The 16,708-nt window shown below is 44.2% G+C and overlaps 1 protein-coding gene across 6 annotated transcripts in view; it reads right to left on the reverse strand.

Annotated features, from left to right (window-relative positions):
• Positions 1-16,708, reverse strand: part of BCAN (brevican) — a 386,222-nt gene that overhangs the window by 334,146 nt on the left and 35,368 nt on the right. For all 6 annotated transcript variants that reach the window (XM_069607163.1, XM_069607162.1, XM_069607165.1 and 3 more), the window contains exon 2: positions 11,792-11,876. In XM_069607163.1, coding sequence (XP_069463264.1) covers positions 11,792-11,867 — 76 coding nt within the window. In that variant the 5' untranslated portion in view covers positions 11,868-11,876. The remainder of the gene's footprint in view (positions 1-11,791; positions 11,877-16,708) is intronic.

Here is a 16,708-nt window from a genome sequence, read left to right on the forward strand (position 1 = left end):
ATCGTTCATCCAATGACGCGTGTCCTGTCGCTCACTTCAAGAGATGGACAATGACTTGTCTGTCACTCAACTCTTCAAACCTCTGCTGCTCCCCTTAACAAAATCAGGTGAGCATGGCTCTCCCAAAACATGCCCCAATGATTCCCAACTCATTCCCCTCCCATGTGTTATCTTGTGGCATCAGTTAGAGCCACACACTTCAAAATATGAACACTGGCCGATATATCATCTACCTCCCTGAATCGCTGCTGCACTCTCCCAGCATAATCAGGTAGAGATGCATCTCTCACAAGCTGCCCAATGGGATTCAAGCTCCTCCTGTACCTTCTGCCAGGTGGCATCCAATGCCACATGTCTCATCAACTCACTTCAAGAGAGGGACACTGACTGGTGTGCCAACCGGCTCCCTGAATTGCTGCTGCTCCCACCTGGTAGAATCAGGTGTTTGTGCCCCTTCCACAAGTCACCTTCAGGGAGTAATGTCTCTTGCCAGGTTTCAATTGATAACACATGTCTCATCCATTTGATTCAGAAGATGGACACTGATTGGTCTGCCCCCTTCCCCAGAATCGCTGCTGACCCTTACCAGCAACAACAGGTGTGTGTGTCTTTCACACAAGCTGCCCTTATGGATGCCTGGCTCCTCCCTTGGTTCCTCACAGGTGTTACCAAATACAATGTATCTTCTTGTCTTACATCAAGAGACTGACACTAACTGGTGTGTCAGCCTCCTTTTTGAATCTCTCTTCCTCCCGCCAAGTAAATTCAGGCCATCATGACTCCCCCACAAGATACCCTCAGGGATTTCCTGCTCCTCCCAATCCACCTCCCAGGTGTCACCAGATGGCACATGTCTCATGCACCCCCTTTAAGAGATAATCACTGGTGTCACCCACATCCCAGAATCTCTGATCTTTCCCTTGCAGCACAAATCAGGTAAGTGTGCCCCTCCTACATGCTGGCCTCTGAAATGTCCTGCTCCTCTCACTCCTCCTTTTGCAGGTCACCGTTGGCATGTGTTACACCCACTGGTTATGCCTAATCTGGAGGATCCCCTTTCATCCATTCTGCCACCGGGCAGCCAATTATGGATCAGGCGGCATCTCAATGAAATAGCCACCTCTTTTGGTATTGCAGAGACTCACCCCAGTTCTCTCAATCTGTTGTCCCGAAGTTACTTTCTCACCATTAATTCAGGCACATCAACAATTTGACCAAACAAGATGACAATGCATTGTGAAGATAAAAGTATGTTTGGAAATGATCGCCTCTTCAAACACATTACGTTCTAAGGGAAGTTTATGGTAAGGGAATGATCCTAACCACTTCAATACATGTCTTAATAGCAGGCATTTGGAAAATTCCTTCTGCTCCAGAACAAATTCTCCCCGTAGGCATTTGAATATTTGAACATCCCTATCCTTAACGAAATCCTGCACCACTTTAATTCCTTTGTCAATCTACCTCTCGAAACAGGTGAATTTATGGACCCCTTTAATGCTTGCATTCCTCGTAAAGGTACTGCCATAGTTCATTTCCTTCCCCACCACAGCTGCTGTGTGGCCTGGGTCCATACTGTACCTTCTGCTCTGGTAACTGTGGAAGCTTTGCACTACCTGGATTTGCAATACAGCAGGCTAACCAACCCCTTCCTTAAAATCTCCCCTATATCCAAGTCCAGCACCCCATGTTTGCCTTCCAGGTATTACCATCCATTTACCACTGCTATTTGGTAGGCGCAATAATGGTCTCTTGAATTAGGGAGTCATAGCCCCCCCCCTTTCATTGGGAGTTATATAGCATAGCTATTTCAAGATACAGAGGTTTATTCGGCCAAAGCAAAGCACAGAGAGTCATTTCACTCTTATTATACTCCTCATTTTTTTTTCTTTATTTGTTTTAATCAAATGAATGATTTTTTCAAAACATCGACATTTACTCTAAATAGTTAAGGTTTTTCTTGTGGAAAACTAAGAATTTCAGCCGACCCTCGGCCCATTTCTCGTTACTCATTTAGGCGCGTCTATGTATATGAAGAGGTCGGAGTTGTTTATCAAAAGTTCAAAGTGGTTTTACAGAAGCCGTTTGATATACTGGTGTTTACAGGGGGTTTTCTAATTGAGTCATCACATGTTGTAGTATTTTTGTTGTTGCCATTAACTACCTTGGCTTATCGCCACTAATCATCCTTGACCACCAGCAGGATTCTGAGTCTAGCGAGGGGTCGGACGCAAAGTAATGCATATACGATGTCCTGATTTTCTCTGTTTCCGTACAGTTGAGGAGGAGATGGCGTATTGTTTCATTTTCGTTTGTCTTTTGGCAAAGTCTACAATCACTTGTGTCTGAGAGTCCTCTTATAGCTTTAATTTCGTTTGTTGGAAGAAGATTGAGCCTCACACGTAAGAGGCAATTTCTGGATTGTTTATTTGGAAATTGTCTAATGTAACTCTGTAGTTCATTCAGTTTTTTTATGTTCGGAGTCAGGTGAAAAGTTAATTTATTTTCAGAGGCTTTTGACAAAGTCTGTATCCAGTCTAGTTCTTTAATTTTCCTCTGGATCTTAGTCAGGTTTTGGAGCAATTCCTCCTCGTCACTCTCAATTGATTTTAGGAGATCGAGAGTGACTTTTCTCCAGTTTTGTAGCGCCTTATTTGTGCCTGTTACCAGTTAAATTTTTATAAGTTCGTACAGCAGTGGGCTCGTGGGATCTAGACATTTCCTGTATAGTCTCAGGGAGTTACAATTCACAGTCCCTTGTAATGACAAAAGGCTCAGCTCTCTTCGGATCGAAGCTATTGGTGTAGAGGAAGGTAACCCTAATACTGTTCTCCAGAAGTAGGCTTCCAGTTTCGGCCAAATATCAGACGGAAGTAGTAGCATAGCATTTGGTTCCGTAAGTTAGAGAAGGAACAGCTTTCATTTTGTAAAAATGTATATACTCCTCATTCCTAACATATGCTGAGGAATTCTTGACCAAATACAGCAACCTGGGAAAGATGATGATTTTGTACAGTGCTGCTCGCCAAAACAATGACGGGGAAGTTTACTCCAGTGGTCCACATCCGCAGAAAAGTATTTCAGTGTTGGGGCTACAGTTATGCTCAAAGAATCATGTTTCCTCCTGTTGTACATAAATCTCTAAATATTTAAAGCCCTTGTCAGCAAAAATGATATGATATTTCATTTATGACGCGCCTGTACACACGTGTTTCTAGGCACAAAGGGGATCCCCTCCAAAAGGCCTCTGCTTCCCCACTCATTGGATATAGACTTGACCCAACTTATCTTTAAAACCATGTGCCTGCCAAATTCCTTCATCATATGTATCAACTTCAGTGTGGACTTTTCGTGTGACTGACATAAGGCAAAATGTCATCCGCATAAAGCAAAATCCTCACCTCCCTCTACACGGTCATCATGCAAAACTAGAAAGGAGGCGATCCCGCTGTATCCACTCAGCCAATGGCTCGACAGGAATAGCAAAAGTTAAAGGGGATAGGGAACACCTGTCTAGTTCATTGAAATATGTCTGAAATTGTAGCATTGGCCCTTACTCTGGCCCTCAATTTATTATATATGAGCCTCACACACTTGGTAAACACCAGCCCAAACCCCATCCTGTCCATCATCCCAAACATATTCCTCCACTCCAAAAAAATCAAATATTTTATTGGCATCTAAAGCAAGGATACTTGATGATCCTGTCAGCTTGTTTGCCAGCCCTAACGGTACATGAACTCTTCTAATATGAATTCAAGTTGATCTTGTCGGTATAAAATCATATTGATCCACATTTAATATTTCCTCTAGTATTCTCAGGAGAATATTCGCAAGTATCCTAGTAAAACAATTTCTGTCACTTTTTATGACAGAAATCAGTCTGCCTGACCCACAGTGATCCATTGGTTTAACCTCTTTCAGAATAACTACAATTGTGGATTAATTTTCATTGCTTTCTGGAAACATGTCTTTCATCACTTCTAAAGCTAGGCCTTTTTAATGTTTTCCACAGATCTAATGACAGGACATTTGGCACGGAAGTCTTTCCCTCTCCATTTGTTCAACGGCAACATCAACGTCCGCATCCAAGAGCTCCCTCTCCAAATCTTCCTGCCGCCTCACAGACAATTGCATGACCGGGTGGTCTGACATAAACCTATGGAATTCCTCCTACATGCTCTCCATTTGCTCCTTGTGTAACTCCTTATAGAACAAGGCAACAACCTCTACTATCACTGCTAGGTCTCATATATTTCCTGCATCTCTAGCATCCATGACCTCACTGACAATTCTGAGTTGCTCATCCCTTCATGTCAGCCATGAAATCCGCTTCCCAGATTGATCTACCCAGTCATAGACTCCTCTTGCACCCCTGTGCCACAATCCCAAACTGGCCTTGTCCATCGCTCAAGCTCTAATTTCTTCCTGTACCTTCCTACATTTCTTAAGCAATTCCTCCAAGAGGTCTACAATCCATTGTTCCTCCATTCTCTTTGCCACTGCTTCTTTTTCCAAAATCTGTCTGTCCCCATGGCTTTACCTCTTAATAGCCCTTTGTAAGCTTCAAATAATGCTGTGTAGAATCAACTAAGTGCCTAATCAGCTGAAAATATTCCTCAGACTCTTTGATTAGGCCAATGACCACTTTTTTACCTTGCAAATGAAAAGGCATGTGGCCTCCATATGCCCACATTGGTGGGAATCCCGTGTGACATGGTAAACATTATTGGAGATGATCTGAAATACCTGAGGATAGATAGTTCACTTCTGTAACTCAACTGAGTTCTGCTCGAGGGAGAAATACATAGTCAATCCCACACATTGGTGAGTTTGCTGCTGAAAATAATAAAAATGTCATTTGGGTCAGATGGAGGAAGTCCCTCCATGCGTCCCTTAGACCCATCAGCATTCAGAAAAGTGCTCTGTTTTGTTATCTTAGTATCCTCTCAGCCTTTTGTCTTAGACATGCCCAGTCTCTGATCTGCAACTTCATTGAAATCGCCTGCCATCACCACCAATCTCTGGGAGACCTGCCTCATTAATGTCCTCACCTCCAGCACAGCCACGAGTCACGTGGGCAGAGAATATCCATTTTGAAAGGTTTAAGACTCCTTATCAAGTGTTCATGATAAACAAACAAATCTACCTCTTGGGTCAGAGTTCACTTTCATAATTGTCAACGGAAGTAATCTTTTGATCAGAATGGGTGGGGTCTCAATGGCCATGTCCATGTTTAGACCCAGACCAATTGCTCCACTGTTGCAGTTGTACAAGGGCAAAGCGGCTTCGGTTGCCAGATTTGGGATGGAGTTGTGGGGCTACTCTAATGTTAGTGCGGTTCAAATACCCGAGAAGCATTTTTTTAAGAAACTGCTGGTCTGCCAGCTTTGGCTACAAAATTCAGAGTACATGTCGAACTGGGCTGTACACCGATTGGGGATGTGGTTTCCCTGCAGCCAGTATTGCATTTGCTTAGGCTATGGGCCAATGAGAGAGCTATACTTACCCACAAACTGATTATTTCCCTGATTGAAAAGGACTTGGAGGTAGGGTCCCATGGTTGTCCATTAAGAAACAGCTGATGGTGATTAACATTACGCATCTGTATCCACATTGCAGTATGCTCTTCCATAGAGAGATAAACTGTTGGACTGCCCAATTTTATGAGTTTGTGGGTATGAACAGAGAAAGTTTGGAAATATTGAAACGAAAGAACCGAGGGCTAATGACAATCATGTCCCCAAGTGTCCACAGCTATTTACTGTGGGAGGAGATCCCTGCGGATTGCATACTCATATCTAGGGCACGGTTTAATTGCATCCCCCTACAGGCACTGGTGGCAGCCCGGTCCGGGGGGATGCAGACCGGTCTTGCCCTGTTTGTGAGTCACCTTACGAGGACTTGGCCCACCCTGTATTCTTCTGTCCTGCTTATGTGAGGGCTAGAGGATTGTTCATACTACCCTGATTGCAAGAACTGAGCTTTGTACAATATCGGCATGCCCTAACATACTTGCTGTGGGTGGATTCCCCACGTGTGGGTTGGCCTTTACTTTCATATTTTGAAATCAGCACTTTATCATCGAATTGAGTTTATGCACAACCCTTCACGATCTGTGTTCCGAGTTTCTTTCGTGCTGCTATTTTTGTGAGGTTTTTATGTTGTATTTTATTGTGTCATTATTGAAACGTATTTGTGTATTTTGCATTGTTTATATGGATTGTTATTTATGCATATCAAAAAAAAACATGATGATGATGCTAAACAAATCTTCCTCTTGGGTCGAAGTTCACTTTCATAACGGAAGTAATGTCTTTATCAGAATAGAAACCCCCCTTGAGACTCTCGTGAATCCTGCATGTCCCACACAAATGTAGGGAGCTCTACTGAGGGTTTGCAAGAAACTCCCATTCAATGTATATCTTGCAGGAGAATCACGTCTCGTCTGTGGTGGATAGAAAGCTGCAGGACTGCCTCCCTTGTTTTACTTTATCATTCAAGCAATTAACACTCCAGAACATAAACCTAAGCAAATCACATATTGCCATTTTCATGATTGAACAATAACGTTACTGTCCTGTCACATCTTTGAGATCATTCTGCCTCTGGGGCACTGTGGAGAAACAACTCACTATTGAAAAAGTGAACTGCAAACACAAACATAAACAATAACAGCCCCAAATGCATTCCACAAACACCCCTCTCACCATCACCCCCATACTTTCTAAAATATAGAGGAATCTGTGACCAATGTCCCCGTGGTTAAACAGCAAACTTGGTAATGTTTGCAAGGATCCTCCACCCCTTCCTTCCCCCTTACTTAGGAGATGTTCCAGCGTTCCCTCCATATTGAACTTTGACTATGAGTTTATCATTCCTGCCCGCCCTAAGGGCTTGTTCGTGTGATATAGCCCCTACACCTCATTCTTCCATCCCTGCTAAGGCACAGCCATTCTGCACTGTTATTTCAATCAATCAAATAAGCTTATTTGAATAACTGGATCCATAGAATTCACAAGCATATAAAATAAGACAATAAATATTAACTTTTAGTCATTACTGCACATATTTAAAATCAATCTTGAGATTGCCCTGTATTCACAGTAAAATCAGTACAGCGTAAATGTAGAACAATTTTCCATTACAAAATTAAACCCTCACTGTTCACCCAAAAAGCCCTTTCTCTGGTGCACAGCGGTTTTCTAATAGAACAGAAGGGCCCAAGGTGTTGGTGCTGTATCAGCGGTCAGAAGGAAAATTAAAGCCGGCATGTATAGGCGAACATCAAGGCGCCTAACAACCAGAAAAATTGTGGACCTTCTCACTTCCTTATATCCCGGGCAAAACAGCACAAAGTGCTTCAGGTCTTCTCTTGCCGCCCCACATGTGGGGCGGCTGGAATTATTGGGAAGGCCAGACCACTTTGCTGTGTTTCCTCTGAGTTGTAAGCAGTCACACCTAGCCCTCGTAAACAGCCACCTTTCTTGCTATTTCATGCCCCTAAGAAGGTAAGGCTGAATCTCGTTCATCCTGCTTATCACTGCATGGTTTCTATCTGAGTCAGTATCGAATTCCATGCTCTCCCATTTTTCCTTAATTGTTCGATACAAAATCTGCTATAAATCTTTCACCTGCCTGAATGGCGTCCATGCGCTGGACCTCCCAGATGTATATGGAGACAATGATATAATTACTATTGCTGCCCCCACCATCATGAGGTCTCCCCCTGATGCAGAAAAGAGGATCGCCCCTCATCTACAGGACCAGGTGGTAGGAGTTTGGGGCCACCCCTTTATTTTGCTCCTTCCAGTCATGGTCAGCGTACCTCTGCATGGTGTTTTAAAAGTGTCATCAGTAACCTCTGCTTTCTAGTTTCCTGGAATACATTAACTCTTTGCTTCAGTGTACTCCACATGCTACCTCCATCTAGCATGACCTGTACCCATTTTTCTGTTATTGAAAATATGTGATTATCTGAGCAGTCTGAATCGGGATTCGTAAGGTTAGAAACTGGCATGCCAATGTGTAAAATGGCATGTGGGTGCTCTGAGTTAAACTTTGACATAGAAATGTAGTCTGGTACAGGTGTTCAACATGAATCTATGTGATCAATGCGCCGCCCATAACTGCACCGATGGAAATGCCTTCGCCAATTACAGTGTGGCGCAGTGATCAAATAGATCACTTTACCCACGTCCCCCTGCGGCCCCCACCCCGTTTACATTTACAGCAGCCCACTTCTGTGCGTGCTGCCGACTCCCTGCTATCCCTGGGGCATCGGATCCTCCCACTTACATGGGTCGGAGCTGACGCTGCAGGGTGATTTCTTTTTTTTTAACTTTCTTGTCCCCCGCTTACCACAATGGACACCCCCACAACACCAGCTCTGCTTGGGTGCAGTTGTACAGGAGGGCGGAGCGACCTCTGACGGGCCCATGAGATCAGAGCTCACCCTCGAGTACTTTAAGACGAGATAGCTGCACCTTGGGGTGGATGGGGTGCGGGATTGTCTTACTCCAACACCAAACAATAAAGACAACTCAATGGTTTGGCAAAGGGAAGTCAGTTTAATGACAAGTACAAAAAATGGGGAAACAATAGGAAATCATCAACGATGCAATTGCCCGTCTCGCTTCAACTTCCAACTTCTTCATTCAGACCGCAATAGTTATAAGAAATTCTTGTCATCATTGATGTGTAAAACTCAAAAGTTTATCATGCAATTCTATTGGTTAAAAAGTTAAGGTATATGGTAACGGAGAATGAGGATTGGATAACTCTTATCGGGTGGGAGTCTAAGCCCATCCCTCTACATCATTCGTGCTAGACGTCAAAAAAAGTAGGATGTCTCATTGGTTCTACTAGCTGTAGGACCCTAGATTATTTGGTCCATTGTGATTGGGTCGGTTACACCCTTAGGCATAAATCTCCACTTTAATTACCAACATGCAGAATGATCACCCAGATGCAGTATGGCCCAAGATTCACCCTGCCTCCCTTCCATCAATCAATACCTCAAGGACTATGTGTCAATTAGTTGGCTGAGATTGGCCTCAAAACTGTAGCTTCTTATCAGGAAACGTTATGGCATCCTCTGGGTTTGGGTGACATCAGACATTGGTACCTCTCTGTGCTTGGCTGATCATGCGTCATTACACCGTGAAGCTGCTTCATTTTCCTTCTATTTGCGTATTTGATTCTCCCTTCAGCCTTGCCACCTGCCTGGGCCTCCTTATCTCGACCTTCACTATGCTCTTAAGTTTTGATTCTTCGACGTTGCCGCTCTCCTCCCTTCCTTGGGTGAACTCGAATTCCCAGGCATGAGCTGCTTCTTGCTAAGTTTGGATTCCGCTCTTTCACCTGGCTTTGTGCAGGTATATGAATCCTGGTCTGTTTGACCGCTACCATCCTGGGCTTAATTCTGCTTTTGTAAAATGGATTTGCACTTGTTTGATGCGCTTCTTTGAGGTAGATATAGTCGGCGCTTGCCGCTCTATTCTTCTACTAAGCATAGCAAGCATACTGTTTCCTTAGCTTCTTGCGTTCCAAGTCTATTTAGAGGCGTTTAGCTAGTTGCGTATCTTCATCCAGTTTGATGGTTATGTTTCTTTACAGTTCAGCATTGTTTCTCCTTTTAAGTCATATCATTTCATCTTTGCGTGTCATCCTTTGGTTGTTATTTCATTCATCTGTAAATCTGTCCGGGCCCTTGTGTCGTCATCATTCGTCTTCGATTAAAGCCCTTTGCATCTCTTCGGGGACAGTTTGTAAGTAGTATTCATTTTGTGTCATCTGCTTGTAGGGTTGTCTCAATGGGTACTGTGCTGCCCATAGTTGTCTGGTTATTGGCACTTCCACAGGTGTCACTCTTCTGATGGGCACTGGGCAGAGCCCTAGTGCTGCTCTCTGTTGGTTTATCTGCTCCTCATATGTCACACATCTCGGCGAGTATGTTCCTGGTATTTCAAGATGGGTGGCTGGAGTGCAGGCCATATCTGGGACTTCCTCTACACAGTGATGAGAGTCAGTATTTTGTGCTCCCACAAAGTCGCAGTAACTGAGTAACTGCGGGAGGGGGCACTAGTGATGGCAAGATTTTTGTATATTTCCTTAACATGCCTTATCCATGACTCCTTTCTCAAGGTTAAGGCTCGGGAAATCACCCTCCCCACATTATGATGATCTTTGGGTTCCTCTTCTGAGATGTCATGTCTTTTCGTGAGGTGTGTGCTAGTTGTATTCAAAGGTCTGCCCCCACTAAGTCAATATGATGGCCAATCGGCATTGCCTACTTCTGCTTGGACCATATCTCTAGCATTTTCCACTGCTGTCTAGATCTCCGGGGAGTTCTACAGCCCTATCGCCGCCTTTGACAAGTACTGAGACGTGGCTGACAGGGCTCTCTGTCTGTGACATTGCTGGTGATTTGCAGCTCTCTAATTTTCTGGAGCTGCATTGGTAGAAAGCTGCAGTGGCATGTGTCCAGGCAATCACAAGGGTCTGACTTATTGCGTGAGATCAGTAGTAGTAGTAGAAGTAATGTTATGTGCACCCATCACATGCACATTTAGCAATCTAGCATGTGGGGACAAAGCAACACTGCATAATTTACTGTCTCAATTCAAAAGCTCATTGTGCTCCCATTTTTGTCAGACAATTCTTGCAAACTTCAAGCTTACTCGTACAACATATTTCCTCAATATTAGCAGTTTTCACAACATCAGTACGTGTACAGTCTGCACAATCCCAGTATACTCAAAGTGTTACAGTCTGCACAATCGCAGTGCACTCATAGTGTTACTGTCTGTCCCAAGCATATTCCCAGCTTTACAATATCAGTATGCCCCCCGTTTGAACAGTCACAGTGTAATGAAGTCCCTTCCCTGTCACTGGGGGTGTTAAAAGGGATGGTCACAGGGGAAGGGCACAAACACCCACTGTGTGATGCTGGGCCAAGAGGAGATATATAGGGGATTCCCAGGGCCACTCCAACATTGCCAAGCTTTAAATGAAGCCTGCCAATACTAAGGCAATCCCTTTACAGAATGCTCAAAGATACGCTCAGTAGCACAGCAGCACTGCCCTGAAGCCCAGTATGTTAACATGGTACCACTTATTGATCCGTAGGGCAAGGGAACTGCATAAAACTCACTTATGCTAAGGGGTTGATGGTATCTAGTCCTGTGAGATACAGTGCTGCGCAGGCGCCACAGCAGCTTGATGGCTGCCTAACTAGCAACTCCCCAGCCGTGCATATCTGATTGCAGGTGACTGCAAGGCATTGTGCGAGTTCTGTCCATGTCCAGTGTCACCCCTGCAGACCTGCATTGCCATACGACGTACACAAGTAGGGTGATCTAGTGAACCAATTACAAACCCTAATTTCATATTGCCCGCAGGCCCCTCGGCCCAGAGTGAGGGCCTAGTGCTCAATAAGGTCTTCAGACTGCTGCAGTGTGCGCACTCTGATCTGATGAGGTAGACACAGACCCTGAAGGAGAGGGGACATAGTGGTGTAGAATGGAATATGGCTGGCTCTAGAAAGGGGTAAAAAGGAGGCGAGAGCATAGGACGGAATGTTGCAGGTCACGTCAAAGAGGAGGCATGAAGCTAAAAGGATGAAGTTGGCGTGAGCTGTAATGTGGAAGTTGATAGGATCCACAAAAAAAGGAGGTGAAAGCGGAAGGAGGCAAGTGAAGATATCATGAGAGAAGACTTTGACAAGAGTTGTAAGGAGGGAGGTAAAGAGGTTAGTTCAGAAGGAGCTTAATAAATAAAAGGATGGTACCTGAATTCTCTCCAGGTGGCAATGCAGACACCAGTATGGCCTGGGCAAGCACAAAGAGCAGCAAGATGGTCTCCATTGTTGCTGCCTGGAAAAAAGATAAGAAAACTGCTGAATACAAATGGACCATGTAAGAGAAATAATATTCAGTCAGTGAGCAGCATTCAATGTGTAAACACAATGTATCAAAGTCCCCTGCCTGACCTTACTGGTGGATGGTGAGGCCACAAAGGGGGCAGATTACTGCGACATGTCACATGATCCTGGGCCCAAAGAGGGGTTGGGTAGGAACCCCTTGCTATGCTCATTATGCTATTATACGGCAGACGACCACCACAGGAAAGGCCAAGAGGCCCTTCTCCTGCAACTGGTGTCAGTTCAAGTCCTTTTTCCTAGGCATTTCTTTATATCTTTGCATTCACATCGTTATGCCTTTGCATCTAGTGCATTCGCCCCTCTGCATTTACTTCACTTTCACCTATGTTTTAGAGATAAAGCCGAACAGATGTAAAAAAAGGTTAAGGGGTTGAATACAGAAAATCTTTTTTTTAAAAAAAGAGGTAGGTATAAGGGCTTGCCCCTCATTTTGAAAAACAATATAAATGCACAGATGAAATACATATAAAACCCTGCAGCCTCCTCCAAATGTTCTGCTTCTCCATATGTCCATATCCTTCTGCAAACGTCCATTATTTTTATTCAGCCCTGACCCTGCCTTCCAGCTTCCCTCTCTCTCTAACCTGAGGGAGCACAGATGCATCTCTCTTTGCACAACATAGAGATGGGTTAACTAGGTCACCTGTCATTGAACCCGCAAGCTCCACCCGTAGTAGTGGCTTTTGATTTAAGTTGTTCAGGTATGAGCAGTTTTGATGTGCAGCTTGGGCTGGTTAATCTCTCGAATGTTCCACTGCTCACACCTGAGCAGCCTCGGGCCACTGTAAGGACACTATACAAGGAAACGGCTTTGGCAGAAGGGACTCGGCGTTTGCAGAAGGAGTTCATTGCGTTAAGGCTGGAGGAGAGAGCAGATTGCAACTGAAGCAGTAGGAAGAAGGCTGGAGAGGAAGCCAGAGGGCAGGAGATGAGATTGGACCAGATGGAAGTTAAGGAGCAGGGCAAGAGGTAGGACGGGGATTACTGAGCGGAGAACAGAAAGTAGGACATAGCAAGGTGGTGAGGGAAGGATAAGAGGAGAGAAGAAATAACAGTAGGAGCGGAGAGATGTAGATGAGGAGCACAGAGCTGAGAGAAGAGGGTGTGGACAAGAGGAAAGGAGGAACATTACAAGGAGACAGAGGGAAGATGATCAGGAAGAAGAGGAGAGAGGGAACACCACCAAGTGGAAGAGAGTACATTGGTGAGAAGCAGACAGGTGGAACAGAGAAACCTGAGGGAAAGGAAGAAGGAGGGAGAAAATAGAAGATGGGAGGAGAGGAAGAGTTACAACATGAGACAGGAGAAACAACAATCAGGGGTGGTTGGGGGAGAAGCTACTGTAATCTGCATAATAAAGTAGTCAACTCTTTTTCAACTGTCAACTGTACACTACCTATGTCCCTCTTCCGGCAACACATTCAGCACCATTGCGTAATTACATCACAGCTGAGAAGGCAAAACACACTTTTGTTTGCTTGATATCCTGACCCACAACCTCCCCTGCCACCCATGCACCCAACACTTAATTTCTCTTGGCTTTACATCTCTGGCTGATCTTTAAGCAGAGAAGCCCATGCACACATGCTTTGGAGCTGCTCCCCGGTCATCGACTTTAGTAAATGCCCATTAACGGGACCGGGACCCTAGTTAGTGGACGATTGTATGTCAGGCACCATAGAACTTGTCCCTCGCCTTTGGCACCAGCTGCTACCAGACCAGCACCTTCAATAGCCATCTGTGCTTAAAATGCTGCCAATATTTTGCTGTACCATTGTTGCTCTCGGTGCCACAGCACAATTATGGACTGCTCGCCAAACAAGTACGCAAAGAACTTCCACAAGACCCACACCCTGCCACACAAACTCAGCATGAGTGCCCAGAGCTTGTAAGGCCATGCCTATCCCCCAAAGCTGGCATGGCCCTGATGCCAAAGCTCCCTGAAAAGCCACCCATCAAGGCTGTGATTGTGACATGAAAGAACAAGGCGCTCAGTATTGAACTCTGTATGCAGTGGATTGCACTGTCCAGCCAGTAAACCTATGCTATGTTCGTGGGATTTATACCAGACACCACTGCCAAAGTAACATGGTCGATCTCGGTCTCACTCTGTCTCCCTCTCCCTGCTGTGCAGTTTTTTTTTCATCTTGCATCTGTTTCTGTAACCTACTTCAATGTGTTCTGACATTCTTCCATGGGGTATTGAACAAATATATTAAACAAGATTCCAATAAAACGTTTCTTAACAGAAACCCCCGGCTTGCTGTCGGCAGAAGCAGGACATTGCCTGCACCGTTCTCTAGGGAGCATGACACATGAAACATTCTGCATTAATGATGCTAGATGTTGCTACTGGGAGGATTTATATCATACATCTTCTCAGTACAGTGCAGTCTCTCTCTCTCTCTCTCTCTCTCTCTCTCTCTCCCCTCTCCCTTTCTCTGTCTGTTGATGTCTCCCTTTCTTCTGTAATATATTGCAATGTGTTCTGCTTAGATTCTGCAAGGCTGCCCAATCTTAGACCCAGTTAACTTAATGATTGGGATAACGTAAACAGATGCAAGCTGCTTAAACTGTTGTCAAAACTAACCGGAGATACACAACTTTTGAAACTGTTCTTTACATTCTACAGGGGAATCTGCTCTAAAGCATTGTAATGCATACTATGAAGAATAATGTGAAAATAAGAAACAGTCATCAAAGTAATTTAAGTACAACATCAGAAAAACAGAATTGAACAACAAAATTGAATTGATGTGTAATAAAAAGGAATTGGCGATCAGGCAACCAAACAACCTGCATATGTTTCCTTGGTACATTGTGCGTTCATTGTGTTATTTTATGTTAAAATCTCCATATCAGAGGGCTTACCTCACCTCACAGTAACAGAAACACAAAGTTGAAACAGGGAAATTACAAAGATGAAAAATGCTATGAGTCAATGTATGAATGAAAGAAACAGCAAAAAGGTTGTCCCTAATACACGCACAACTTTTAAAGCGTATATTTGAAGAGGGGGGGAAATGGTATTTGGCAAAGGTGAGGGATCAGAGAAACTGTAATACAAAACATCGAGAGTCACAAGTTGCAGACCCCCATACAAAAGCCACAATTAGCTTTGCCAATTCCGTTTTCTATTGGTTTTGCAACAGTGAGAATGGAAACAGAAAAGACACACTACGAGTGGCGATGAGTCTTGTAATAAAATGTATTCTTCTTATTTTATTTTGATATCTAAAATACAAAAATCAGACACTGCAAATACTAATGACATCTTACAGTACCGTGCAAATGCGTATCATACCCTTGGTGCAGCATCTACGGTCACAGCTTGGTTAGCAGACGGGGGCTGTGCACTCATGACCAGGCTAGAGATATTCTCCCCATGTATGAAGATGCACCTGGATGGGTTGAAATGTTCCCTCTGAGTATCTAATAGCACAGGTCGATACTGCTTGACAATCAAGTCATTTTTGACTTTTGAATATAATAATAATGAAATAATAGAGAGGTGTGTTGACGGAGTTCTGGTGCAGAGATTGAGAGTGACTGTTATGGTGCCTGTGCGATGGGAAAGGACTTTCATACCCCAGTCCCAGCCATGGTACACAGAGCATTGACATGAGCTCCGTATATCGCTTAACAGACATTTAGAGGGGAATACAAACCTCCGGAAAGGAAACCTGGAAAAGAGATTACATCAAAGGAGAAGCCGTCCTGCTGTTTCATTGACATATGTACCTTTTAAACCCTGCTTATATTTTTGCTTAACCTTGAACACTTAAGAACTGTGGTCCGATCGCTGATTGATCCATGTTGGTCAACCTTTGACACGTGTTTGCCCTTCTTTGTCCTTCCCTGGATGGATTCTACTTGACCCACATATCCATATATGTAATTGCATCTTGTGATTGATTCGGAGTGCAGCAGTGAATTGGCATGAAAGCTCATATAGGAGTTTCATGTCCCTTTAACACTTATTTTCGTTAAAATAAGTCAGTAGAGAAATGTGTGCAACTCTGGAACAGAAAATGCCATGCACCACTAGATCAACAGTTCTGTGGAAAGCCAGACAAAAACAAGGACTCATATTATTTATTTTATAGTTATTTGGGGAATTTATTGAACAGGAAACCAGCTTCGAGTGGCAACCGAGCATTTTCCTCTAGGAAGAATTGCAGGCACACATTTGATTGTTTCAAGGGGGAAAAGTCCACAGAACAAACATGTACTACTGGTATAACATTTAGGAAAGCAAGGAATGGTGAAAATGCAAAGTTAGTGGAAAAGATGTAACAGCGCTGAGAAGAGGCATGGTTTGGGTGGGCAGCATACTGGACTGGGTGGATTCCAGGGGTGTATCTTATGGGGTGTGAAGAACATTCCCCTTGAAGTGGAGGGTCTTGATTCCTTTTCTGAATTGCAAGAGGGTGAGAGGGAGCTGGTTGCTCATGGGCTTCATGCTTGTACCAGAATTGGGCACTTCTCCATTTACTACAAGGACAGCCACGCAGACACGGAAGGGATACGCTGTTATTTTACCCAATCCAAAGGATTGATTTCTCAGGACCTATCAACTCCTGTTATGCTTCACATTTGTGTAACTCAACGCTCACACCCTCCTTCCTCACTCACGGTAGTCCACATAGCCAGAAGGACTGTGTGTGGGGGAACGGGGATCACAGTTTCATGGAGAGGGGAGAAAGGTCTCTGAATCAGTGAGGGCTCTTTATTACACCACCCAGTGGAGCGTGCCATTACCAG

Source organism: Ambystoma mexicanum, chromosome 1p (assembly GCF_040938575.1).
Source record: "Ambystoma mexicanum isolate Mex_15411 chromosome 1p, UKY_AmexF1_1, whole genome shotgun sequence".
Lineage (NCBI taxonomy): Eukaryota > Metazoa > Chordata > Amphibia > Caudata > Ambystomatidae > Ambystoma > Ambystoma mexicanum.